Source organism: Crinia signifera, chromosome 5 (assembly GCF_055691185.1).
Source record: "Crinia signifera chromosome 5, ASM5569118v1, whole genome shotgun sequence".
Taxonomy (NCBI): domain Eukaryota; kingdom Metazoa; phylum Chordata; class Amphibia; order Anura; family Myobatrachidae; genus Crinia; species Crinia signifera.
The window spans coordinates 319,367,494-319,394,994 of NC_139221.1; the positions used below are offsets into that span (position 1 = coordinate 319,367,494).

Sequence of the window (27,501 nt, forward strand, 5' to 3'; positions counted from 1 at the left end):
TATACGGGGCAGTACGGACGGTGTAATGGTTCAATTACTGCCTCACAGCACTGAGGTCATGGGTTCTATCCCCACCTTGTGTTATATATACAGGGCAGTACAGAGAGTGTAATGGTTAGCATTACTGCCTCACAGCGCTGAGGTCATGGGTTCTATCCCCACCTTGTGTTATATATACAGGGCAGTACAGATGGTGTAATGGTTATATTACTGCCTTACAGCGCTGAGGTCATGGGTTCTATCCCTACCATGTGTTATATATACGGGGCAGTACGGACGGTGTAATGGTTAGCATTACTGCCTCACAGCGCTGAGGTCATGGGTTCTATCCCCACCATGTGTTATATATACGGGGCAGCACGGATGGTGTAATGGTTAGCATTACTGCCTTACAGCACTGAGGTCATGGGTTCTATCCCCACCATGTGTTATATATACTGGGCAGTACGGATGGTGTAATGGTTACATTACTGCCTCACAGCACTGAGGTCATGGGTTCTATCCCCACAATGTGTTATATATACGGGGCAGTACGACGGTGTAATGGTTACATTACTGCCTCACAGCGCTGAGGTCATGGGTTCTATCCCTACCATGTGTTATATATACTGGGCAGTACGGACGGTGTAATGGCTAGAATTACTGCCTCACAGCGCTGAGGTCATGGGTTCTATCCCCACCATGTGTTATATATACGGGGCAGTACGGATGGTGTAATGGCTAGAATTACTGCCTCACAGCGCTGAGGTCATGGGTTCTATCCCCACCATGTGTTATATATACGGGGCAGTACGGAGGGTGTAATGGTTAGCATTACTGCCTCACAGTGCTGAGGTCATGGGTTCTATCCCCACCATGTGTTATATATACGGGGCAGTACGGATGGTGTAATGGTTAGCATTACTGCCTCACAGCGCTGTGTTATATATATATATATGTGTTATATATACAGGGCAGTACGGACGGTGTAATGGTTAGCATTACTGCCTCACAGCGCTGAGGTCATGGGTTCTATCCAAACCATGTGTTATATATACAGGGCAGTACGGAGGGTGTAATGGTTAGCATTACTGCCTCACAGCACTGAGGTCATGGGTTCTATCCCCACCATGTGTTATATATACGGGGCAGTACGGAGGGTGTAATGGTTAGCATTACTGCCTCACAGTGCTGAGGTCATGGGTTCTATCCCCACCATGTGTTATATATACGGGGCAGTACGGATGGTGTAATGGTTAGCATTACTGCCTCACAGCGCTGTGTTATATATATATATATATGTGTTATATATACAGGGCAGTACGGACGGTGTAATGGTTAGCATTACTGCCTCACAGCGCTGAGGTCATGGGTTCTATCCAAACCATGTGTTATATATACAGGGCAGTACGGAGGGTGTAATGGTTAGCATTACTGCCTCACAGCACTGAGGTCATGGGTTCTATCCCCACCATGTGTTATATATACGGGGCAGTACGGACGGTGTAATGGTTAGCATTACTGCCTCACAGCACTGAGGTCATGGGTTCTATCCCCACCATGTGTTATATATATACGGGGCAGTACGGATGGTGTAATGGTTAGCATTACTGCCTCACAGCACTGAGGTCATGGGTTCTATCCCCACCATGTGTTATATATACGGGGCAGTACGGATGGTGTAATGGTTACATTACTGCCTCACAGCACTGAGGTCATAGGTTCTATTCCCACCATGTGTTATATATACGGGGCAGTACGGATGGTGTAATGGTTACATTACTGCCTCACAGCACTGAGGTCATGGGTTCTATCCCCACCATGTGTTATATATATACGGGGCAGTACGGACGGTGTAATGGTTATAGTATTACTGCCTCACAGCGCTGAGGTCATGGGTTCTATCCCCACCATGTGTTATATATACAGGGCAGTACGGATGGTGTAATGGTTAGAATTACTGCCTCACAGCGCTGAGGTCATGGGTTCTATCCCCACCATGTGTTATATATACGGGGCAGTACGGATGGTGTAATGGTTAGCATTACTGCCTCACAGCGCTGAGGTCATGGGTTCTATCCCCACCATGTGTTATATATACGGGGCAGTACGGAGGGTGTAATGGTTAGCATTACTGCCTCACAGCACTGAGGTCATGGGTTCTATCCCCACCATGTGTTATATATACGGGGCAGTACGGAGGGTGTAATGGTTAGCATTACTGCCTCACAGCACTGAGGTCATGGGTTCTATCCCCACCATGTGTTATATATACGGGGCAGTACGGATGGTGTAATGGTTAGCATTACTGCCTCACAGCACTGAGGTCATGGGTTCTATCCCCACCATGTGTTATATATACGGGGCAGTACGGATGGTGTAATGGTTACATTACTGCCTCACAGCACTGAGGTCATGGGTTCTATTCCCACCATGTGTTATATATACGGGGCAGTACGGATGGTGTAATGGTTACATTACTGCCTCACAGCACTGAGGTTATGGGTTCTATTCCCACCATGTGTTATATATACGGGGCAGTACGGATGGTGTAATGGTTACATTACTGCCTCACAGCACTGAGGTCATGGGTTCTATCCCCACCATGTGTTATATATATACGGGGCAGTACGGACGGTGTAATGGTTATAGTATTACTGCCTCACAGCGCTGAGGTCATGGGTTCTATCCCCACCATGTGTTATATATACGGGGCAGTACGGATGGTGTAATGGTTAGTATTACTGCCTCACAGCACTTAGGTCATGGGTTCTATCCCCACCATGTGTTATATATACGGGGCAGTACGGATGGTGTAATGGTTAGTATTACTGCCTCACAGCACTTAGGTCATGGGTTCTATCCCCACCATGTGTTATATATACGGGGCAGTACGGATGGTGTAATGGTTAGTATTACTGCCTCACAGCGCTGAGGTCATGGGTTCTATCCCCACCATGTGTTATATATACTGGGCAGTACGGACGCTGTAGTGGTTAGCATTACTGCCTCACAGCGCTGAGGTCATGGGCTCTATCCCCACCATGTGTTACATTACTGCCTCACAGCGCTGAGGTCATGGGTTCTATCCCCACCATGTGTTATATATACGGGGCAGTACGGACGGTGTAATGGTTACATTACTGCCTCACAGCGCTGAGGTCATGTGTTCTATCCCCACCATGTGTTATATATACGGGGCAGTAAGGATGGTGTGATGGTTATAGCATTACTGCCTCACAGCACTGCGGTCATGGGTTCAATACCCACCATGTGTTATATATACGGGGCAGTACGGACGGTGTAATGGTTACATTACTGCCTCACAGCGCTGAGGTCATGTGTTCTATCCCCACCATGTGTTATATATACGGGGCAGTAAGGATGTGTGATGGTTATAGCATTACTGCCTCACAGCGCTGAGGTCATGGGTTCTATCCCCACCATGTGTTATATGTACAGGGCAATACGGACGGTGTAATGGTTACATTACTGCCTCACAGCGCTGAGGTCATGTGTTCTATCCCCACCATGTGTTATATATATGGGGCAGTAAGGATGGTGTGATGGTTATAGCATTACTGCCTCACAGCGCTGAGGTCATGGGTTCTATTCCCACCATGTGTTATATATACGGTGCAGTACGGACGGTGTAATGGTTAGCATTACTGCCTCACAGCGCTGAGGTCATGGCTTCTATTCCCCACCATGGCCCTAACTGTGTGGAGTTTGTATATTCTGCCCGTGCTTGCGTGGGTTTCCTACGGGTACTCCGGTTTCCTCCCACATTCCAAAAATATTCTGGTAGGTTAATTGGCTCCCAACAAAATTACCCTAGAATGTCTGTATGTGCGTGTACATGTGGTAGGGAATATAGATTGTAAGCTCCACTGGGGCAGGGACTGAGTGTTCATATATTCTCTGTACAGCGCTGCGGAATATGTGTGCGCTATATAAGAAACTGGTAATAAATAAATAAAAACCACATGAGAAGCCTTAAGACAGTTACGGTCACATCAAAAACATTTTTCTTTTATGGAAACACCCCACAATAGTAACACGTATGATGAATTTTCCATAAATGTATTAAATTGTAAACCGTCGATCGTTTCTTTGCTGTGTTACTGACTTGGTACACTTCGTAGCGGTTTAACAGAACGCGGAACTGGAACAGCTGCGTTGTGACCTATGGAATGCAGCTTATCTACCGCTATCTAACGCCGGGGCTTAAAAGTTTCCGTTTGAAATGAAATTATTGTTGTGCAGAGATTGTAGAATGAAAGCGCTTTCTCTTATAACCTCCTTGGTCTCGTTTCCGCGATGCCAGAAACACTCGCAGACTGGAATCCGCTTCAAAGAACTTCAAATCAGCGCAGAGATTTCTTCCAGGTGAGACAGTGAACATCAAAGCTCCTGAAATAGAAACTGTCAGAAGCTCTTTCCCCGCCGTCCACTGCAATCTTCAAACTTCCTTTAGTTTCAGACAAATTAAACGTGTCAGCGTGCGCCATAGCTCCGTATGCACTCCAAACCCCCCACCCCATCTGCGCACGCCTGCAGAAGTCAGCAGGAACTGCCACCTCTGTGGATCTAACTCGATACTAATTTGCAGGGTACTCCCAACACAGAGATTCTTGTAGCAGGCTATAATTGTATCTAACAGGGCATAATTCACCTGTATATCCAATCTCCAGCGAGAAATCGATGTATTTCGGCATAGCTGAGTCGTCGGTACATTACACAGCTTGTTACGGACATGGTGACACTGTTCCTGTACGGTCGAGGTGGAGACGCACTGCAGAAAGACTAAATTACCTTAATAAAAGCCTTTTGCTCTTGGAAAGCTTGGGATCTGGACAGTCAGAAGACGGACGTTGGGTGAATTAGAATCCTGACGGATCCTGGAGGTAAGTGCTGAGGTCCAGGGCCGCCGACAGGGGGGTGCCAGGGGTACAGCTGTCCTGGAGTGGCACGGCACCCACCCCCCGCCCGGACCCGCACAATGCAACCCTGCGGCCAGGCACGCACAATGCACAGTGCAGCCTGCCGAGCCTAGGATATAGAGGGGCTCGGCACTCTGCAGGCTGCAATGTGCATTGAGTGCTCCGAGTCCCGACGCCCGGGACAGAAGATGCTGCGCTGCCGCCGCCACCGCTGGTAAGTAGAATAGTAATTGGGGGGGAGGAGTGGTGCCGGTGCGCATGAGCTCTCAGCCAATCAGCGGCCACCCAGTCTTTTGAATAGGATGTTTTTCTATTCTCCCGCCACTCGCCTCGGGGAATGGAGAGCTCAGTCAATCAGCGGCAGCCAAGTCTTTTGAAAAGGATTTTTTTTCTATTCTCCCACCGCTCGCCCAGACTCTGAGCTCCCTGCCTACCGCTACATCTCCTGACGCTCCCCTGGACCGGACCCTGCTCTACGGCCCCCACTCCCCCGGACTCTGCGGTTCCCGCTACATCCCTTCCGCTCCCCTGGACCGGACCCTGCACTACGGTCCCCTCTCCCCCGGACCTCGCTCCCTCCCGCACTGACGGCTGCACATAAGATGTATCTTATGTGCAGACCGTCCGACCTCCGGATCTCATCCTATCAGATCGGATGTCATACACTATGCAATTCCACCCGATTTCTCGACCCAATCCTCCAGAATCGGGTGAAATTGGGCCCAAATCGCATAGTCTATGGGGGCCTTTATGGTGTGTACACACGGTGAGATTCCCTTGCTATTCGACTTAAGATTCGATTGCGATCTGCATGCGATTTTCATTATATAGTCAAAATTGAATGTCAAATCTCACTGTGTGTACAAAGCATAAGGGTTAGGCTGTAGGATGTGTGGGAATTCCGGCTGTCTGACGTTGGTCTCTAGACTTTCGGGATTTTCCATCCAACACTTCGCAACATATTCATACACTTGACGATGCAATTTACCTGCTATTTGGGCTCTTTTCCTGTGATTGCAACGATCGATCGCAGAAAAAGAGCCCAAATTGCGGATGAATGACCACAGGTCCGATGCGATGCGCGGTCCCGTGTGCATGCTTTTGAGCCAGGCAGGCTTCACGGTTATGGAATAGCGCAGTGGTTCTAAACCTCGGTCCTCAAGTACCCCCAACCGTTCACGTTTTCCAGGTCACGCGGCAGGTGCATTCATTACTCACTGACACATTTTAAATGATCCACAGGTGGAGCTAATTGTGTCACTTGTGATTCTGTGTGGAGACCTGGAAAACATGCTCTGTGTGGGGTCCTGCGGACCGAGGTTGAGAACCACTGGTATCGCAGATCGACGCTGTCTAGATTGACCACCCTTACTCGATTCCATCTAGTTAGACGTCTAAACATAGTCGACGGCATCTAGAACCACAGTGTTAAAGCAACGGGAGCGTGGTCAACATGAGTTTTTTTTTGTTGCCGATTGTCACAGGGGTCCCCCTTGGAAACTGTATATGTGCACAGTGTCCCCGCACATGGCTCGCCATGCTTTAGGCACGGTTATTATAATATAATGGTTATTTGTATGAATCAAGTCGACCGGTGACAGTCGTCACAAAAAAAAACTTGAAAAACCGTTGCTCTAATGCCGGTGTCTAACTTCCGTTACTGTCGATCTTTAGGCGTCTAACTAGACTGTTTGAGTTATCGTAGTCAACTATAACATGGTCAATGTAGACATCGTAGATCCGTCGACCATATAACGGCTTCACTGGGATCACATGCGATATATCTTCCCGGGCGGCTCAAGGGAAGATTGCAGGTGACGTCTCTGTCAGCTGCATAATGGAGGCAGACATTTTGTCGGAGACCATGTCAGCTAGCCCAGGCTAATGCTGTATTATACCACAACTGAAGTCGCATACCTTCCAACTCTGAGGCGGGACGCTCACGTGTGCTGAAACTGCGCCGGGGAAAAGGGGGCGTGGCTTATACTCGCAACACTCCTGCGAGGCCACGCTCCCTATTTTTGCCATTGTGGGGGCATGAATAGATGCTGTGCGTCAATTTACGGGTGACGGGGGAATCCCAACTGCCCCCCCCACACACACACTTGCCAGCCCCAGGCAATCATTTAAAGAGGCATAACCTAAAACAAAAGCCATCTGGATCTCACTAGAGCCTGGACATTAGGTGCTGCTGACATTCACCGCTTAGTGCTGAAGATCAATTGATATGTGAATGCTGTTCTTCAAGAAACACGCGGAGGAGAAATCAGCAAGAATCACATGGAAGAGAAATCAGAGAATTCAAGAATCACGTGGGAGGGAGAAAATCAGAGAATTCTTGTATACAGAATTAACTCCCCCAGGAGTTAAATTTCGAAAAAAATCCCTGTAAATAACGGTCACAGTTTGCAGACCACCCAGCAGGTTCACAGAAAGGGTCCACCAACTGTCACATTTTCCAGAGCACAATGGTGTTTCACTCTAAATGGTTTCGTTACATAACTGCCAAACAAAGCAACTGTTCACAACAGCAATATTTCGCTGCTAATCTACAAACCTTCAATTTGGTATATGATGCTCAGGCACGGTTATCCTAGACATATGTCACTCATAAAAGATGTCCTTCTGCGATTAATATACCGTATAAATAATAAAATAATATTATTATTATGACTAAAACATGTCTTTTAGAGCAACCATTTAGCAATTTTTTGGCAGATTATTAAAATAATGCGGGTAAAACGACAGCATCTGATTGGTTGGTATTTTACCTCTCTCCACTTTATCGCACTCCGGGCATTGATAAACTTCCACCATAGTACAGCACAAGCGGAGTGACAACTGACCCCTGCAATTAGTGCTGCTGTCTGCCGATCCAATCACCTCGTCGCTCTTCACAAGCTAAATATCATACAAGAACTTCAGCCGCGCTCTCCAGTCAATCGTATATTCATACAAATATTGTGGTTTGCGGAGATCCCCTACGTGCCGGCTTTCTTCAGCAATGCATCATCCTTCGATTCATCTCCTGCATTTAATTTACAAGATGCCTGCGGCGCACACAATGAAAAGCAATTTCAAACCATTCCATAGGAATAACCCAGGCAAGCCTCCGCCGGCAATGACAGCAATTCCTTGCGCCTCTTCCGTTGGCGAAGAGCACAGCGGCAATCTAGCGGCGGGGAGGCTGAATAATTGCAGGCATTAAATCTTTTATCGCCGTCTATAAATATAGATCGCTGTACACGTTTCTCCTTTTGGGAAGCGCACCTGGAATCCTGGCTACACATCGTTAACGAGCTGCATCGCACAATACATGACACGGACGGGCAAATTATCCGTCACAGAGACGCATGGTTGGGAAGAAGGCCTTCATTATTTTGCCTGGTAGGCTTCCACCCACCTACAGTATTCCCTGCTGAGCTGTGTCCGACGCCGTTCCCTGCGCGTGGCTTAATTAAAAGTGTGGCTAGAAGCTTCACAGTCACTCCTATTGATTACCGCAGGCACAGAACGTACGGCGGACGCGGCTACAGCTTCACTGCTGGGACTGATGTGACAGCGCTGGACTAATTGGATAAGGGGTCTGCAGGTGAATGCTTGGTTTGTGTTTTCCTGAATTCTCAACACGTCCTTCGCAAGTGGGTGTGTTTTCTCAGACTGAGTCAGCTGTTCTATAGCGCTGGCCCACATGGACTTAAAGAAACGGTCTTCACCAGCAACGAATACAGTTTGTGAACAACATATAATAAAATAGGTGATTCATTGCGCCCTACGGGGGCTCTTCACACCGGCGTAAGGGGCTGCGCCCCCTTAATTTGTGAACGTTTGTATTGTGAGAAATATGGTTAGAATTGTATGAAAGATGCCTGTATTGCAACTTGAGTTATAGGTGAAATGTGTTACATAGAGAGCATATGATGTGGAAGGGGGTGTGTATTGTTTTGTTTAATTAAAAAGTGGTTGTTTAGGTGTGTGTGTGTGCGCAATAGTATAGTAGGGTGTTTTTGAGTCAGCGGCTCCCCACTGGCGGAGGTCACGACACAGGAAAACAGGAGGCTGCGTAGTGATAGGGGTGTGTGGGCATACGGGGGACTAAAGAGGAGGGTGGGGGACACTGTGCAGCTTCTGCCAGTGGGTGAGAGTCCAGCGTGACAGCACAGGAGTACAGGATGGTGGCCCTGAGTCAGTGTCTCCTCCTACTGGGTGGGAGTTAGGGTGCATGAGAGCAGGAGGCTGGGTGGTAAAGCATGATAGGGGAATGTGGGCAACACAGGGTGAGCGGGTCCCCACTGGCGGAAGTTACGGGGCAGGAGAACAGGAGGCAGGGCAGTGATAGATGTGTGTGGGCATGAGGGGTAGTAAAGTTTTGGCTGTTGCAGAGTAGGGATGGGCATTTGTGCAGACGCCATCGATGGTTGGCATTGATGGTGATTATGCACCCTGCCATCGATAGTAGTAACATATTACTTGGATAACCATCGTTGGTTGTAGCTATCGATGGTCATCCATTATATCTGACTGAATAGGCCGTGGGTCAATCAGCACTCGGTGGCGGGACTTCTGGGTGTGGGGGGGCGGAGCTATGCTCCATGTCCCGGCACCTTAAAAAAATTTGTAACTTGATCGGTTCTCCTTTGCCATTGATGTAGGGAAACCATCTGGTCCTCCCACATCGATGGCAAATGTATTCAACATCGGCCATAAACCATCGATTATTTGAAATCATTGATGGGCATCCCTAGAACTGGAGGAGGGTGGGGGACAGTATGCAGCTCCCGGAAGTGGGTGAGCGTCTCCTCGCACTGGGAGGGAGTAAGGGGGTGTATGAGAGCAGGAGGCTGTATAATAGTGGTATGTGGGCAAGACATTGTTTTTGTTGTACCCTCTGGGCCAAACTCATTTCATCATTAATGCACTAATCATCTATATCTGGACAGGTCTGATCTGTTGTAAGTATATAGGCTATTAACTTATCCCATATTATTCCAGGATCCAGGATATACAGATGTGTCCTCACTAGCCAATCACCAAATCACGCCAAAGAGCCTTGTTTGGCGCAACATGAAAAACGCAACTAAGCGTGCCCCATCACTAAATATCTACTGTATTCTGAATCTGCAAACGTATTTATCTTATTTATTACCAGTCTCTTATATAGCGCACACATATTCTGCAGCGCTGTACGCTGAACATTCTCAACAGTCCCTGCCCCAGTGGAGCTTACAATCTATATTCCCTACCACATGTACACGCACACACAGACATTCTAGGGTTAATATGTTGGGAGCCAATTAGCCTAACAGTATATTTTTGGATTGTAGGACGAAACCGGAGCACCCGGAGGAAACCCACGCAAGTACGGGGAGAATATACAAGCTCTGCACAGTTAGGCCCGTGATGGGAATCAAACCCATGACCTCAGTGCTGTGAGGCAGTAATGCTAACCATTAGGCCGGTTTCACACACTCCGGCTCCTGCCGGACGGTGAAATCCCGCACGGCCAGGGAGCCATGCCGCACACAGTAGTTTATCATGGAGGGGATGGCCACAGCCCGGCAGCCGTCCCTTCCAGTGGCGGGATCCGGCTGCAGCCGTGCGGCCGGGCCGTGGCCGTCCCGTGTGAATGGACACAATAGTGTCCATTCACAACTAATGTGTGCGGCACGGCTCCCTGGCCGTGCAGGATTTCACCGTCCGGCAGGAGCCGGAGTGTGTGAAACCGGCCTTACACCATCCGTACTGCCCCGTATATATAACACATGGTGGGGATAGAACCCATGACCTCAGTGCTGTGAGGCAGTAATGCTAACCATTACACCATCCGTACTGCCCCGTATATATAACACATGGTGGGGATAGAACCATTACACCATCCGTACTGCCCTGTATATATAACACATGGTGAGGATAGAACCCATGACCTCAGTGCTGTGAAGCAGTAATGCTAACCATTACACCATCCGTACTGCCCCGTATATATACCACATGGTGGGAATAGAACCCATGACCTCAGTGCTGTGAGGCAGTAATGCTAACCATTACACCGTCCGTACTGCCCCGTATATGTAACACATGGTGGGAATAGAACCCATGACCTCAGTGCTGTGAGGCAGTAATATAACCATTACACCGTCCGTACTGCCCCGTATATATAACACATGGTGGGAATAGAACCCATGACCTCAGCGCTGTGAGGCAGTAATGCTAACCATTACACCATCCGTACCGCCCCGTATATATAACACATGGTGGGGATAAAATCCATGACCTCAGTGCTGTGAGGCAGTAATGCTAACCATTACACCGTCCGTACTGCCCCGTATATATAACGCATGGTGGGGATAGAACCCATGACCTCAGTGCTGTGAGGCAGTAATGTAACCATTACACCATCCGTACTGCCCCGTATATATAACACATGGTGGGGATAGAACCCATGACCTCAGTGCTGTGAGGCAGTAATGCTAACCATTACACCGTCCGTACTGCCCCGTATATATAACACATGGTGGGAATAGAACCCATGACCTCAGTGCTGTGAGGCAGTAATGCTAACCATTACACCGTCCGCACTGCCCCGTATATATAACACATGGTGGGGATAGAACCCATGACCTCAGTGCTGTGAGGCAGTAATGCTAACCATTACACCGTCCGTACTGCCCTGTACATATAACACATGGTGGGGATAGAACCCATGACCTCAGCGCTGTGAGGCAGTAATGCTAACCATTACACCATCCGTACTGCCCCGTATATATAACACATGGTGGGGATAGAACCCATGACCTCAGCGCTGTTTGGCAGTAATGTAACCATTACACCATCCGTACTGCCCCGTATATATAACACATGGTGGGGATAGAACCCATGACCTCAGCGCTGTTTGGCAGTAATGTAACCATTACACCATCCGTGCTGCCCTAACATATATAAAAACTAAGAACAACACCATATAGCGCAGGATAACTTGAATTAAAACTAAAAAGTAAACTTGGTTTAAATTCACGAAAAAAACAGAAATAAAAATATCTAAACTCTTCCTGACCATATCTGCAGCATTTGCTTTTTATTGTAAAGGTTTTACGCTGCACTCCATATTGCCAATTGTCCGATTTGAAAAAAAGCTAAGCGGCTGTCAGTGCCCCTCCCATGAGGAGAGTGGGGCGGGGTCATTACACCCCCCAGGAACTCTGGCAGGAATGGACAAAGTTTTGTTTTGTTTTCATTTAAAATCGAATTTATTGGACCAGTTACTAGACCGTCCAAATTACCGGAACACCACAACAGTAATGTCAGCACCGGCTTCCGAATGGAACAACGGTTAAATTGCTCCCTTGGGTGCCATCTGGTGGCCGTGAGCACACAAAACACTTGATAGAAGCATAATGAGCATGTTATTATTACACGGGCTTCCCTGTACCTACCAGCTCTGCGTGCACCTTCAGGTGGGACTGCAGCTTGTACTTGTCAGGGCTGGAGTAGTTGCAGCCGGCGGCCGGGCACTTCATGGACACGTTACTGTGTTTCTGGATTACGTGCCGTTTCAGGCAGTTCTTGGTGATGGAGGAATAGCTGCACTGGGAGCAGTAGTACAGGTGCTCCCGGGTGTGAGTCCTGATGTGCATATCGTAATGGACCTGATACCAGAACAGCTTACCTGTCAGTAAAGAAAAACGGGAACGTGCAAGTAAAACAGGAGCGATGCTTAAAAGTAGAAACCAATGAGTGCAATTATATGTATAAAGTTGTTATTACTAGATGACTTCAGTTGTGGTATAATACAGCATTAGCCTGTGTAGGGTTACATGGTCTACGACAAAATGTCTGCCTCCATTATGCAGGTGTCAGGTCTGTTTTCCATTTAAAGGGTCCTATCTTTGTATCAGATGCACGCGTACACATAGCGCAGGTCTGGGTCGCATCCAATATAGATCCCTCGCACTGGTCACAAATTATTATTCTAAATCCCTCTAAGGGGCGATTCACACCAGCTCAGTGCGGGCCGAATTCGGTGCACCGGCTAATGTTTGGGTTTTGCGCATGTGCAAACCCCCGAAGCGACCGCCTTTGGCGAGTTTCACACTCACTGGGGTGTTCGCTCAATAGTGGGCGGGAAGGAGGGGGCGTGCGTGGGCCGTAAGCAGGCGAACGCCCAGCGTTTCTGCTTCTCCCATAGAACCACTGGGCGTACCTCTGTGAACGCAGGCGTGTTTATACCTCCTTGGGGAGGGCGGTTGACATCACATGACGTCCGTGCTCACCCCTAATTCGTCTGGAGGTGGGCGCTATAGAAGTGGAAACAATGGTGAGTGACCATCAAATGATTTCTCCTCCTTGCAGCCTTATTCGAGCGGATGTTTGAGCGAACACATCTACTCGCATACTAGTAAGGGGATTCGGGGGGGGGGGGGGCGTTCGGCAAGGCGGCGTTTAACTGCTAGCGAGCATGTCTGAATCAGGTCCCCCAAGTGAAAAAGGTCGACATGGACTAGATCGACATTGACAAAAAGTCGACATGAAACTGGTTGACAATTTTTTTCCCTTTTTTGTGTCTGTCGACATTTGCTGTCATGTACGACGCATTAGCGTACCGCGTCCCTTCGCATGGAAACGGTACACCGCTATTACTATTATATTTTTCCTCTATGCCCACTCCTTTAGCAAGAACAAGTCGTTTTTTGAAAGCACGAAAAACTTGCCAACTTTTTCTTGTCGACCTTTCTGGGTCGACCATCGACATGTTGACGTTTTGCTTATGTTGACCTTTTGTTGATGTCGTCATAGACCAATTTTTTATGTGTGGACCGATAGCGGTTGACCTATTGAAAGCCCCTTTGCTGCCCGATCTTCCCTATTTGAATAGGCACCGATGTGTTTTATTATCTACATCAGGACACGATCTGAAACAGGTGGGCGGAGCTTCTGCTGTCCATAATAGTTAGGACGGTATACTCTACATCGGGGGTGGCCAAACCGGTCCTCGGGACCTACCAACAGTTCCTGTTTCCCAGGCTACCTGTGGATCTGCAGAATGTGTCGGTTAGAAATGAATGCGGCACATTTTTGAAAATATAACCGTTTGTAATGACTGCACCTGTGCACCAGCTAGGCGGCCTGGGAAATGTGACAGTAATGACTGCACCTGTGCACCAGCTAGGCGGCCTGGGAAATGTGACAGTAATGACTGCACCTGTGCACCAGCTGGGCGGCCTGGGAAGTGTTACAGTAATGACTGCACCTGTGCACCAGCTAGGCGGCCTGGGAAATGTGACAGTAATGATTACACCTGTGCACCAGCTGGGCGGCCTGGTAAATGTTACAGTAATGACTGCACCTGTGCACCAGCTAGGCGGCTGGGTAATGTGACAGTAATGACTGCACCTGTGCACCAGCTGGGCGGCTTGGGAAGTGTTACAGTAATGACTGCACCTGTGCACCAGCTAGGTGGTCTGGGAAATGTGACAGTAATGACTGCACCTGTGCACCAGCTGGGCGGCCTGGTAAACGTGACAGTAATGACTGCACCTGTGCACCAGCTAGGTGGTCTGGGAAATGTGACAGTAACGACTGCACCTGTGCACCAGCTGGGCGGCCTGGGAAATGTGACAGTAATGACTGCACCTGTGCACCAGCTGGGCGGCCTGGTAAACGTGACAGTAATGACTGCACCTGTGCACCAGCTGGGCGGCCTGGGAAATGTGACAGTAATGACTACACCTGTGCACCAGCTGGGCGGCCTGGGAAATGTGACCCGTTGGTAGATCTCGAGGACCGGTTTGGCCTACTTTACGTCTTAGAAGAGCAGCACTGAAGTGTCAGAACAACACTGAACATTGTCTTTTATTTCCATCATGTATGGCTCTAAATGTATATTTAGGGGGATTTATTAAACCTAAAGTGGAGAAGTGAAGAAGGTGCCCACCGTAACCATCGAGATTCAACCGATCATCTGTCTGGCATATGCTATAAAATTATAGCTAGAATCCGGGGGGGCAACTCGGTCACGTCAAGGCTTAAAGACTATACTCCTTGTGACCAGTTTTATAGATGTGATGGGTTTCTATCTACTTGTATACTTGAGTATAATTATTCTACTGTATAAACTCTCCCTCTCCTTACCACAATATTCACACTCCAGTTCACCATAGATCTTCCTGATTTTCTGGAATAACACAGTGTCCAGCTGCCTCTTATGTAACCCATTCAGAATGGCCATAAACGCAGCCGTTTGCCCTGAGCTGTCTGGCACAGTGTTCGGCCCGGGAAGCTGTTCGTGGTGCCCAGTATCTGTGCTATCCTGGGCACCTTGCTCACTGCTGCTCTGATCAGGTCCAAATGTCATCTGCTCAGCAAAACCGTGTAACTCTGTGGGTTTTAAATGGGAGATGTCACTTGCAGCCTGACCGGCGGCTCCAGAACCGTTATTGTCACTTTGTACGTTTCCTAGATTAGCATATAAATGGTTATTCTCCTTCTCTGTCAAACGATGGAAGAGCTCTTCATTGGACACCTCGGAAGACATATCTGGTGAGCCAGGCAGTTTTGTTGTGGTGCAGTCTGTTACACAATCCGCGCCCTCGAGTGTCTCTTCCTGGCTTTTGGGAAGCATGCCACCACTTTGTGCTTGTAAATCCTGAGATTGCTCTAAATCCTGTGCACAGGTTTGTGGCTCCAGCACGGAAGACGGAATGACGACGTCTTCGGCGTTGGCACAGAGAGCCTCCTGCTGTATGTCGCTGCCAGGCTCCAGAAGACAAAAACTTTGATTGATGGAGTCGTGAAAAACGGAGTCCTCCCGTATGTCAGGGTGGAATTCCTTGATGTGGGCTTTGAGTCTCACGGTGCTCACAAATTTCTTCAAACAGTGCGAACAGACGTAGACGAAGGGGTGCTTACGGATGTGCAGCTCGAGGGATTGGTACTTGGTGGCACCGTGGTCGCAGAGTTCGCAAGCAAACGGCCTCTCGTCGCCGTGGACAAGCATGTGCCGGTCTCGCTCCAGCTCGTTTTTGAACTTGCGTTCGCAAATGTGACAGTCGTAGAGGAGCTGCCGCTTGCCCTCTCGGGTGAGGAGCCTGAGCTCGTCAAAGGTCTCCAGCACTTTTTTGTCCATCAGGTCGTGGGTCTCTTTCATGTGCTTGATGAGGTTCTTGATGTCCGAGTACTTCTTCTTGCAGAAGCGGCAGTGCTGCTTGATCTTCTTATGGACGCGCTCCACGTGAACCTTGAGGTGTCCCTTACTGAGGCAGCTGAAGGAGCAGTGGTCGCAGCTGAACTTCTCACCTGTGTGCTTTCTCATGTGCACGCTGAGGTTGGCCTTGATGGCACTGGCGTAGTTGCAAAGGGGGCACTTGTACGGTTTCTCATTGGTGTGGATCCGCAGGTGCGCCTGCAGAGAGTGCTTAAATTTGAAGACTTTATTGCAGTATTCACAGGTGAAAATCTTCAGCTGGGTCGGACCTACTCTGAAAAAACAAACACAGAAAAAATTAGTGGAAGCAATGAAAGGAAAGTGTGAGAAAGAGCGCGAGAGAGAGGGGGGAGGAGCGCCAGAGTGCAAAAGTGAGGAGGAGCAAGAGAGGGGGCGGAAAGAAACAGAGAGCGAGAGGGGAAGGAAACAGAGAGCGAGAGGGGAAGGAAACAGAGAGCGAGAGGGGAAGGAAACAGAGAGCGAGAGGGGAAGGAAACAGAGAGCGAGAGGGGAAGGAAACAGAGAGCGAGAGGGGAAGGAAACAGAGAGCGAGAGGGGAAGGAAACAGAGAGCGAGAGGGGAAGAAAACAGAGAGCGAGAGGGGAAGGAAACAGAGAGCGAGAGGGGAAGGAAACAGAGAGCGAGAGGGAAAGGAAACAGAGAGCGAGAGGGGAAGGAAACAGAGAGCCAGAGGGGGGGACAGAGCCAGAGCGGGGAAATAGGGGAATTTGAAGAGAAACAGAGAGGAAGGAGAGAGAGGAGGGAAGGAGGAAGTGGTTGGAGAGAAAGGGGAAGAGAGAAGGATGGAGGAAGAGATAAAGCAGGGGAAGGAGGGGGATAGAAAGATGGAAAAAGATAGGGAAGAAAGAATAGAGAGATAGGAGAGAGAGAAAACAAACAAAAAGGGATTTTTGTAAGAACTTACCGTTCGAATCCCTTTCTCTGATATGGTCCTGGTGACACAGCTTCACATTGGTGACACAGCTTCACATTGGGATGTAGGAGGGTCCGCAGGAGCCAGGCACCTATCCTAAAGCTTTTGGAGGGTAGGCTCCTCCCCTACTGCATCCCAGATTCCTCAGTTCAATCTTTCAAAGCCACTGGAATACATTAACTCAGTACAAACACCTGCACATATTATATGCACAATTTTAAATTTAACTTTTCAACCAATTATAACATGAAACATCATGAACACTGGCATACTTACTGAGCGTAAGGGAGGGATCGCTGTGTCACCAGGACCATATCAGAGAAAGGGATTCGAACGGTAAGTTCTTACAAAAATCCCTTTTTCTCTTTCAATGGTCCTGGTGACACAGCTTCACATTGGGACGTTCCAGAGCCGGTCCTTTTGGGTGGGTACGCTCAGGTCTGCAGTATTCATCACTGCTCGCCCGAATGATGCGTCCACCGACGCGAACTCATGGAACCTATCGAATTTGGCAAAATTATGAACAGATGACCAAGTAGCAGCGCTGCAAACCTGCTCAGCTGTTGCCCCATGTCGAACCGCCCAAGAGGTGGCAACCGACCTGGTGGTATGCGCATTAATCCTGGCCGGTACAGGCCTACCAACTTTAGTATATGCAAACGCAATAACAGAGCGCAACCACCTAGCAATGGTCTGCTTAGAAGCAGGCCAACTAAGTTTGTGTATGTCAGACAAAACCAGTAAAGTATCAGTCTTTCTGACACTCTTAACTCTGTCCACATAAACGCGCAAGACGCGCACAACATCCAAATTCCTCAATTTGTCCCTTTTCCTAACAACCCTCTGGGGGTTGAAACACAGGCAGAACAATCTCCTGATTTAGAAGAAAAGCAGAGACTACTTTTGGTAAAAATCTAGGGATACTGTCCGAAAGGCAGCCCTATCATCATGACATATAAGGGAGGAAGACTTGTAGAACAAAGCAATCAACTCCGATAATTTTTTTTTTTTTTTTCTGACGCCACCGCCAACAAAAATACCAGCTTCCCTGAAAGGAAACTAAGGTCAACCGACCTTAACGGCTCAAAAGGCGCCTCTTTAAGGTACTCCAGAGCCAGAGATAATTCCCCTGGCGCTACTGGTTGGTTGTAGGGAGGTTTCAATAGATAAACCCCCTGCAGGAAGGTCTGTACTTCTGGTTCTAACGCAATCCTTCTTTGGAAAGAAAAATTGACACGGTCGAGATATGTACTCTGAGTGACTGAAGGCCTAACCCAGAGGAAAGGCCCTCCTGTAAAAAACTCCAACAATTTAGCCATTTTAAATCTCGATGTGCGTGACCTCTGTCTTACACACCACCAAATATAGGTCTTCCAGGCCCCAAAATAATTTACAGAAGACACTGACTTTCTGGCTTTCCTCATTGCGTTAACCACCGCCTCTGAGAATCCTATATTCCTCAAAATGGCGTTTTCAACAGCCAGACCGTCAAAATTAATCGAGCTGAATCCAGCTGGTTGAACGGTCCTTGTTTTAGAAGGTCTGACCTCAGAGGTAGACGCCACGAGTCCACAGAGACTCTCTGAAGCCTCGAGTACCAGGATCTCCCTGGCCAATCTGGGGCCACTAAAATTACTGGAATTGTCTGGGCCTGTATTGTTTTCAACTCTCTTGCCAGCATTGGAACTGGCGGAAAATCATAAAGAAGATTCCCCTCCCAGGGGATAGTCATGGCATCCACTGCTTCTGCCAGTGGATCCCACGTCCTGTCATACAACCTGGGTACCTGATGGATGAACCTGTATGCCTTCAGGTCCCTATCCGGGGTTTCCCCCTTATTGTAATCTAGTGGAATACTTGTGGATTCAGCCTCCATTTTCCTTCCATCAGTTTCTCCCTGCTCAGGAAGTCGGCCTCTATATTCTCCACTCCTGGTATGAAGATTGCTGATAATGCTAGAACATTCTGTTCCGCCCACAAGAAGATTCGGGACACCTCCCACATGGCCAGATTGCGGTGTGTGCCTCCCTGGTGATTCAGATACGCCACAGCTGTGACGTTGTCGGTCTGAATGCCTAAAAGGGAGCTCTTGTAATCTTTTCTCCCGCCAGAGAAAACCTCTTCCACACAGCCCTCAGTTCCAAGATGTTGATCAGTAAGGCAGACTGTAAAGTATCAGTCTTTCTGCTCTAAAGTCCACAAGCCCTGCAGACGCAGGTCCACGACTACTGCCCCTCAGCCTCTGAGACTGGCGTCGGTAGTGACTACCAACCAGCTCCAGGACTGCAGGGACCGACTCCCCCGAAGGGAATCCACCTCCATCCACCATTTTAGGAAGGATCGAGTTTCTGAAAACAACACCATTTGTTCTGACCTCATGGTCTGAGTGTTCCCTGTCCACTGGGACACTCTAGAGTGGAACCTGGCGAACTGTAACGTCTCGAAAGACGCCATCATCTTCCCCAGCAGTTTGAGGCACCTCCATACTGCTGTGCTCTGAGACCCTAGGATCTCTTGTACCAAGGCAGCCAGATCCCTGGCCTATGCCTCTGGTAGAAACACCCAATGCAACTGGGTATCCAGACCAATCCCCAAGAATTGGAGTCTCTGTGACGGCACCAACTGAGACTTTTGTAAGTTTAAAAACCAGCCGTGAGCCTGCCAAAAACCCAATGGCTTTTGCCAAGTGACTCTTCAACATGTCTGCTGACTCCGCTCTGAACAGCAGGTCGTCCAAATATGGGATCACAGTGTTTCCCCTCAGTCGAAGCACAGCCGCCATTACAGACATTATCTTGGTGAATACCCTTGGCGCTGTGGCCAGGCCGAAGTGCAACACCTGGAATTGCAAGTGCATGGTCTCCTATCTCAATAGAGCCTGATGTCCTGGGTGAACAGGAACCTGAAGGTATGCGTCCTGGACATCCATGAACGCCAAAAATTCTCCCTGGTCCAGGCTTCACAGCACTGACCGTAGAGACTCCATTTTGAAATGGTCTACCCACAAATGGATAATTAACGAATTTAAATTGAGAATCGGTCTGAAAGACCCGTCTGGTTTGGACACCCGACACAGAGTGGAATAAAAGCCTTTTTTCCATTCCGCTCTGGGGACCGGGATCACCACACCCTTCTCTAAAAGAGAATGAGCCGCTCCCAAGGGAGCTGTACGGAGCCGAGCCCCTATTGGTATTGGCGTGGGAATGAATCTTCTTGGAAGAAGACCCTTGAAGGGAATTCTGTAACCCTGGGTTATAATTTCTAACACCCAAGAATCCCGGTCTAACAATGCCCATGCGTCTTTGAACAGTGTCAGATGTCCCCCCATCTTGACCACCGCCGGGCAAAACCCTTGGCAGTCATGCAGATGGTTTGTCCTCTCCTTTGTGTTTGGTTTCTTATGAAAGGAACCAAATTTAGACTTTAGGACCTTTCCCCTGAAGGGCTGCCCTCGGAAAGACGCACCTCCTCTAAGGGAGGGCCGCAAGGCTGGCCTAAAAGCAGAAAACCTTGATGTCTGCTTGGCTGCAGGGACTGGCAGGAAAGTACTTTTGCCACCTGTGGCCTGCTTAATAATCTCTTCCAGTTCAGAAGCAAATAACAGCTTTCCTTTAAAAGCTATTGTCTCTAAGGCTTTCTTAGACACATTATCTGCCTCCCAAGCCTTAAGCCAGAGCACTCTCCTGGCATTTACAGACACTGTGGAAACTCTGGCAGCCATTTTGAGAGCTTCCTCTCAGACTCCAATACATGCTCTGCAGCCGTTTTTAAGCTTCTCTGCAAGCAATAACACACAAGGGTCAGCGTGTAAAATAGTGCACAAATTTCTGGCCCACACGATCATGGCCTTAGAGACCCAGGCTGAAACCATCAGAGGGCGTAGGGTGTATCCCACCCCTTAAAATAATGCTTTGAGGTTACCCTCCAGCTTTTTGTCTGCGGGGTCCTTAAACGCTGCTCCCCCTTGTACTGGTAGCACAGTGGCTCCACCTGAGGTCTTGATACACGTGCCACAGAAGCATCTACCACTGGGACTTTTTTTCCAGAGGTCAGCATGCGCCTCAGGCATGGGGTACAGGCTTAGAAATCTTTTAAGTATCTGAAGCCTTTTATCGGGGTTTTTCAGGCCCCTTTGCAGGGAGATATCAGATTCTTTACGCTGTCTCATAAAAAACAACCTTTGCAGGAGTTTATCCTTCACAGACAAATTTAATGCCTGTTTAACAGCAGTAATAAAATCCTCTACCCTTGAGGCTGAGGACTCTTCAGAAATAATCACCCTGGTTTGTTCTGTGTACTCTCCTACCTCATCAGCAGCTAATAATGGCCCTGAATAAGACCTTTTTGGGGGTCCCCACAGAATAACCATAAAACTTGTGCAACAAGTAATTTAAACCTGCTGATTCCCATAGCAGTATCCTGCATGACCTGTAATCAGTCAGGATCTGTCTGGGTCCGAGGCAAAGAGCTAAAAGACTGCTGAGAGAATGGCAATGGTCTAGGGAAGTTACCAGCCATCACTCTGCCTGTCCAGTAATGCACCAAAGCATTTTTTTAGACCTGCCTAGGGCTTGGCCCATGCAAGTTCCGATGTACTACCCTCTGGGGTTCACTCCCCATGGGTTTCACAGCAGCGCATATAAATACATAAGCCCCCCACAGGGACAAATCTCAGTGTACAACCACTGCAAGCGCTCAATGCATTTAAGGCTCCCTCCCCCAAGACCACAGGCTGTTGCTCAGACCTGATGTTCTCAATTAACACAGTCCCAGCATTAAATGTACAAACATTATATACAGAACCAATATACTCAGTTCACTTAGCTTTCTGTAGTCTTCAGAATGGGGAAAGCGATGCCCAGGAAATCCAATCACTCTGTCAGGATCTGTAAGCCAGCTCAGCTCCGCTGCAAGCGTTCTGAATGGCGCCAAAACAGAGTGAGGGAAGGGACCAAGTCCCTGCTGCTGCGGGGTCTGTGACTTTTGGCGCCAACTACCCCCAGACAGCCGCTCCCATTGTAGGATCTCCTTGTTCCAGTATCTCCCCCTCAGCTGGGGACCACTCGGAACATGCCTGTAACAACACTGCTGTCCTCTCATATCAGGAGCTCAGTGTGTAAGCTCCGCATAAAATGGCCGCCGCCATCACGGAGTGCCTGTCCCCCATGATCCCCACCTAGCGTGAAGCCGGTTTCAGAGCGCTCCGGAGCCCAGGCAGCTTCTTAAAAGAAGCTGTAAGCGCTGCACAGGGAGGCCAGACAGCGTCTCCCTCGTGCACAGTGAGCTGACAGGACTCGCTTCTGTCAGCTCCTGCTGCGCTAGCAGTGTGAGGATTCACTAATGAGAATCCTCACACTGTGCCTACCTAGCTAGTGTAAAAGCTAATAAAATAATAAAAACCCTAACTAGCTCTACTCCTTCGGCTGCTCCGGCAGCCCTTTAGAATAGCACCCACTCCAGTGGGCACCTAACACGAACTGAGGAATCTGGGATGCAGTAGGGGAGGAGCCTACCCTCCAAAAGCTTTAGGATAGGTGCCTGGCTCCTGCGGACCCTCCTACATCCCAATGTGAAGCTGTGTCACCAATGTGAAGCTGTGTCACCAGGACCATTGAAAGAGAAATGTTATAATGATTTGTTGATGCCTACACATTATACAGCATTCCTACGCTGGCGTTACCCAGTCTCGCGTTTCTCAATATTAAGTGGCTTAGTAATTGGTGAAGGCTGCACGGCAGTCAGGTCTCATTGCCTGGATAGGGCGGCCTAGGACGCGCTCTCAGCCAATTAGTGAGAACATAGCTACTGCGCCTCTGTATTTTACAGCGGGAGAAGTGACAGAAAACAATGAGAACTGCACTCGGATTAGAAGGTCACCAATACACAGCTGAGAACTACGCTCCCCTTACACAGATGTACAGCGGTGCTCGAGAGTTATGTCTGCATAAATGCAACCTTAAATGAGCTCAGTTCTTTATCTAAGTCATACAAATGGATACGGATGAATCCATAGCACACGCACATACATGTGCTTGTTAAGATTTTGCGATCAACACTGAATAAGGCTCCAAGTGACAAATTGACACCAAGAAAGCATGAAAAAAATCACGTTGATCTTTTCACGTGTCGGCCTTCTGCTTGTGTCGATCTTTTCTCTGTCAACTTTGTGCATGACGACATTCGGTGTAAATATATATCGACCGTTGACTTTTTAAATCACAACCCAGGTAAAAAATACACGGTGACTGTTGGTCAGTCCACACACTCTGCATAGCCAGATTAATACCATCTACCTGGAATAAAGTCTTACATTGGGATTGGCCGTACCCCCACCTCCAGGGAATGATACCTGGGATAAAGCGTTTGATACATTGGGAGTGGCCGTACCCCCACCTCCAGGGAATGATACCTGGGATAAAGTGTTTGATACATTGGGATTGGCCGTACCCCCACCTCCAGGGAAGGATACCTGGGATAAAGTGTTTGATACATTGGGATTGGCCGTACCCCCACCTCCAGGGAAGGATACCTGGGATAAAGTGTTTGATACATTGGGGTTATCCGTACCCCCACCTCCAGGGAATGATACCTGGGATAAAGTGTTTGATACATTGGGATTGGCCGTACCCCCACCTCCAGGGAATGATACCTGGGATAAAGTGTTTGATACATTGGGATTGGCCGTACCCCCACCTCCAGGGAATGATACCTGGGATAAAGTGTTTGATACATTGGGATTGGACGTACCCCCACCTCCAGGGAATGATACCTGGGATAAAGTGTTTGATACATTGGGATTGGCCGTACCCCCACCTCCAGGGAATGATACCTGGGATAAAGTGTTTGATACATTGGGATTGGCCGTACCCCCACCTCCAGGGAATGATACCTGGGATAAAGTGTTTGATACATTGGGATTGGCCGTACCCCCACCTCCAGGGAATGATACCTGGGATAAAGTGTTTGATACATTGGGATTGGCCGTGCCCCCACCTCCAGGGAATGATACCTGGAATAAAGGGTTTGATACATTGGGATTGGCCGTACCCCCACCTTCAGGGAATGATACCTGGGATAAAGTGTTTGATACATTGGGATTGGCCGTACCCCCACCTTCAGGGAATGATACCTGGGATAAAGTGTTTGATACATTGGGATTGGCCGTACCCCCACCTCCAGGGAATGATACCTGGGATAAAGTGTTTGATACATTGGGATTGGCCGTACCCCCACCTCCAGGGAATGATACCTGGGATAAAGTGTTTGATACATTGGGATTGGACGTACCCCCACCTCCAGGGAATGATACCTGGGATAAAGTGTTTGATACATTGGGATTGGCCGTACCCCCACCTCCAGGGAATGATACCTGGGATAAAGTGTTTGATACATTGGGATTGGCCGTACCCCCACCTCCAGGGAATGATACCTGGGATAAAGTGTTTGATACATTGGGATTGGCCGTACCCCCACCTCCAGGGAATGATACCTGGGATAAAGTGTTTGATACATTGGGATTGGCCGTACCCCCACCTCCAGGGAATGATACCTGGGATAAAGTGTTTGATACATTGGGATTGGCCGTACCCCCACCTCCAGGGAATGATACCTGGGATAAAGTGTTTGATACATTGGGATTGGCCGTACCCCCACCTCCAGGGAATGATACCTGGGATAAAGTGTTTGATACATTGGGATTGGACGTACCCCCACCTCCAGGGAATGATACCTGGGATAAAGTGTTTGATACATTGGGATTGGCCGTACCCCCACCTCCAGGGAATGATACCTGGGATAAAGTGTTTGATACATTGGGATTGGCCGTACCCCCACCTCCAGGGAATGATACCTGGGATAAAGTGTTTGATACATTGGGATTGGCCGTACCCCCACCTCCAGGGAATGATACCTGGGATAAAGTGTTTGATACATTGGGATTGGCCGTGCCCCCACCTCCAGGGAATGATACCTGGAATAAAGGGTTTGATACATTGGGATTGGCCGTACCCCCACCTTCAGGGAATGATACCTGGGATAAAGTGTTTGATACATTGGGATTGGCCGTACCCCCACCTTCAGGGAATGATACCTGGGATAAAGTGTTTGATACATTGGGATTGGCCGTACCCCCACCTCCAGGGAATGATACCTGGGATAAAGTGTTTGATACATTGGGATTGGACGTACCCCCACCTCCAGGGAATGATACCTGGGATAAAGTGTTTGATACATTGGGATTGGACGTACCCCCACCTCCAGGGAATGATACCTGGGATAAAGTGTTTGATACATTGGGATTGGCCGTGCCCCCACCTCCAGGGAATGATACCTGGGATAAAGTGTTTGATACATTGGGATTGGCCGTGCCCCCACCTCCAGGGAATGATACCTGGAATAAAGGGTTTGATACATTGGGATTGGCCGTACCCCCACCTTCAGGGAATGATACCTGGGATAAAGTGTTTGATACATTGGGATTGGCCGTACCCCCACCTCCAGGGAATGATACCTGGGATAAAAAGTGTTTGATACATTGGGATTGGACGTGCCCCCACCTTCAGGGAATGATACCTGGGATAAAGTGTTTGATACATTGGGATTGTCCGTACCCCCACCTCCAGGGAATGATACCTGGGATAAAGTGTTTGATACATTGGGATTGGCCGTGCCCCCACCTTCAGGGAATGATACCTGGGATAAAGTGATTGATACATTGGGATTGGACGTACCCCCACCTCCAGGGAATGATACCTGGGATAAAGTGTTTGATACATTGGGATTGGACGTACCCCCACCTCCAGGGAATGATACCTGGGATAAAGTGTTTGATACCTGGGATAAAGTGTTTGATACATTGGGATTGGCCGTACCCCCACCTCCAGGGAATGATACCTGGGATAAAGTGTTTGATACATTGGGATTGGCCGTACCCCCACCTCCAGGGAATGATACCTGGGATAAAGTTTTTGATACATTGGGATTGGCCGTACCCCCACCTCCAGGGAATGATACCTGGGATAAAGTGTTTGATACATTGGGATTGGACGTACCCCCACCTCCAGGGAATGATACCTGGGATAAAGTGTTTGATACATTGGGATTGGCCGTACCCCCACCTCCAGGGAATGATACCTGGGATAAAGTGTTTGATACATTGGGATTGGCCGTACCCCCACCTCCAGGGAATGATACCTGGGATAAATGATGATCTTGTAATCAGGTGATCACATTTATGTCACAATTTAGGTGACAGAAGCCACATACAGGCCTGGAAACAAACAAGGGGGGTTATTCTGATTTACTCGCAAAGGCACAATCACTCTCTAAAGGACAAAACCATGTGCACTGCAGGTGGGGCCGATGTAACATGTTCAGAGAGAGTTACATTTGGGTGTTTTATTGTTTCTGTGCAGGGTGAATACTGGCTGCTTTATTTTTACACTGCAATATAGATATCAGACTGAAGTACACCCACCCCCCCCCCACCCAAATCTAACTCTCTCTGCACATGTTAAATCTGCCCCACCAGCCGTACACATGGTTTTGTCCATTAGAGAGTGATTGTGCCTTTCTGAGTGAATTAGAATAACCCCCTAGGAAACGCAGGTGGTCAGCGGATAACTACTAAGCATGCTGACACCAATCCTATTACACATGTACAAACATCTTCAGCCAAACGCCTGCATCCCAAAAAAAGTTTTTTACATGAAACACACACAAAAACATTTTATTAGGTATTAACCCCGGCGATTAAATAGATTTATCCAGCATGCTTGATATTAATCGCCGGGCGATAGTGCGCATCACTGTCTCTTTGACCCCTACACAGGGAACGATGTAGGGACATTTTCTATGCAATCTACTGAGATCGCCATGAAAATGCCCTGAAATCGCCATGTGTGTCAGCCCAATAAAGCCATCTGCAAAAATGATTCAATTAACTGCAAGAATCTTAAAAGTAAATATGAAAGATTAGTTCTTTACTAGAATGAACCACCAAGGTAAAGTATAACCATTATATCCAGCAAGCAAATTTAAATTTTTTTTCCCCAACTAGCACTTGCCGATCTTATTACTGGTAAATCTAAAATGTTCTTATTGCCGGGGGACCGCTACTGATTGCACATCTACGTTCAAGGTTTTAATCTACATCTAAGTGAATGTAAATCACTCCGGGGAACCGAATCTAGTGCGGAATTCCTCTGGCTCTGATTATATCACATCAATTCAACACCTGACAAATCTCCCCGGCAGCGAGAGCCTTGGACCCTTCACCGGTTTTACTGTATTCTCAATTCACTTCGCTTCCGTTAGAAGTTATTGAACCATCACTGACAAGTTTGCTGGCTTGTTCTTCTCCAGGTAGGCCGAAAAGAACGAGTGGGTGCGCCTACACACGTTTCGCTGTACGGTATTATCACATCACTACTATGTAGCTGCTAATATAA

General features: G+C 48.4%; 1 protein-coding gene across 3 annotated transcripts in view; it reads right to left on the minus strand.

The window, feature by feature from the left end:
- The window catches only part of ZFAT (zinc finger and AT-hook domain containing), a 116,673-nt gene that overhangs the window by 52,648 nt on the left and 36,524 nt on the right, over positions 1 to 27,501 (minus strand). For 2 of the 3 annotated variants that reach the window (XM_083144885.1, XM_083144886.1), the window contains exons 6-7: positions 15,048 to 16,393; positions 12,353 to 12,585 (exon numbers count right to left, since the gene is read on the minus strand). In XM_083144885.1, the coding sequence (XP_083001011.1) occupies positions 12,353 to 12,585; positions 15,048 to 16,393 (1,579 nt within the window). The remainder of the gene's footprint in view (positions 1 to 12,352; positions 12,586 to 15,047; positions 16,394 to 27,501) is intronic. The other variant, XM_083144887.1, reaches the window with a different exon arrangement.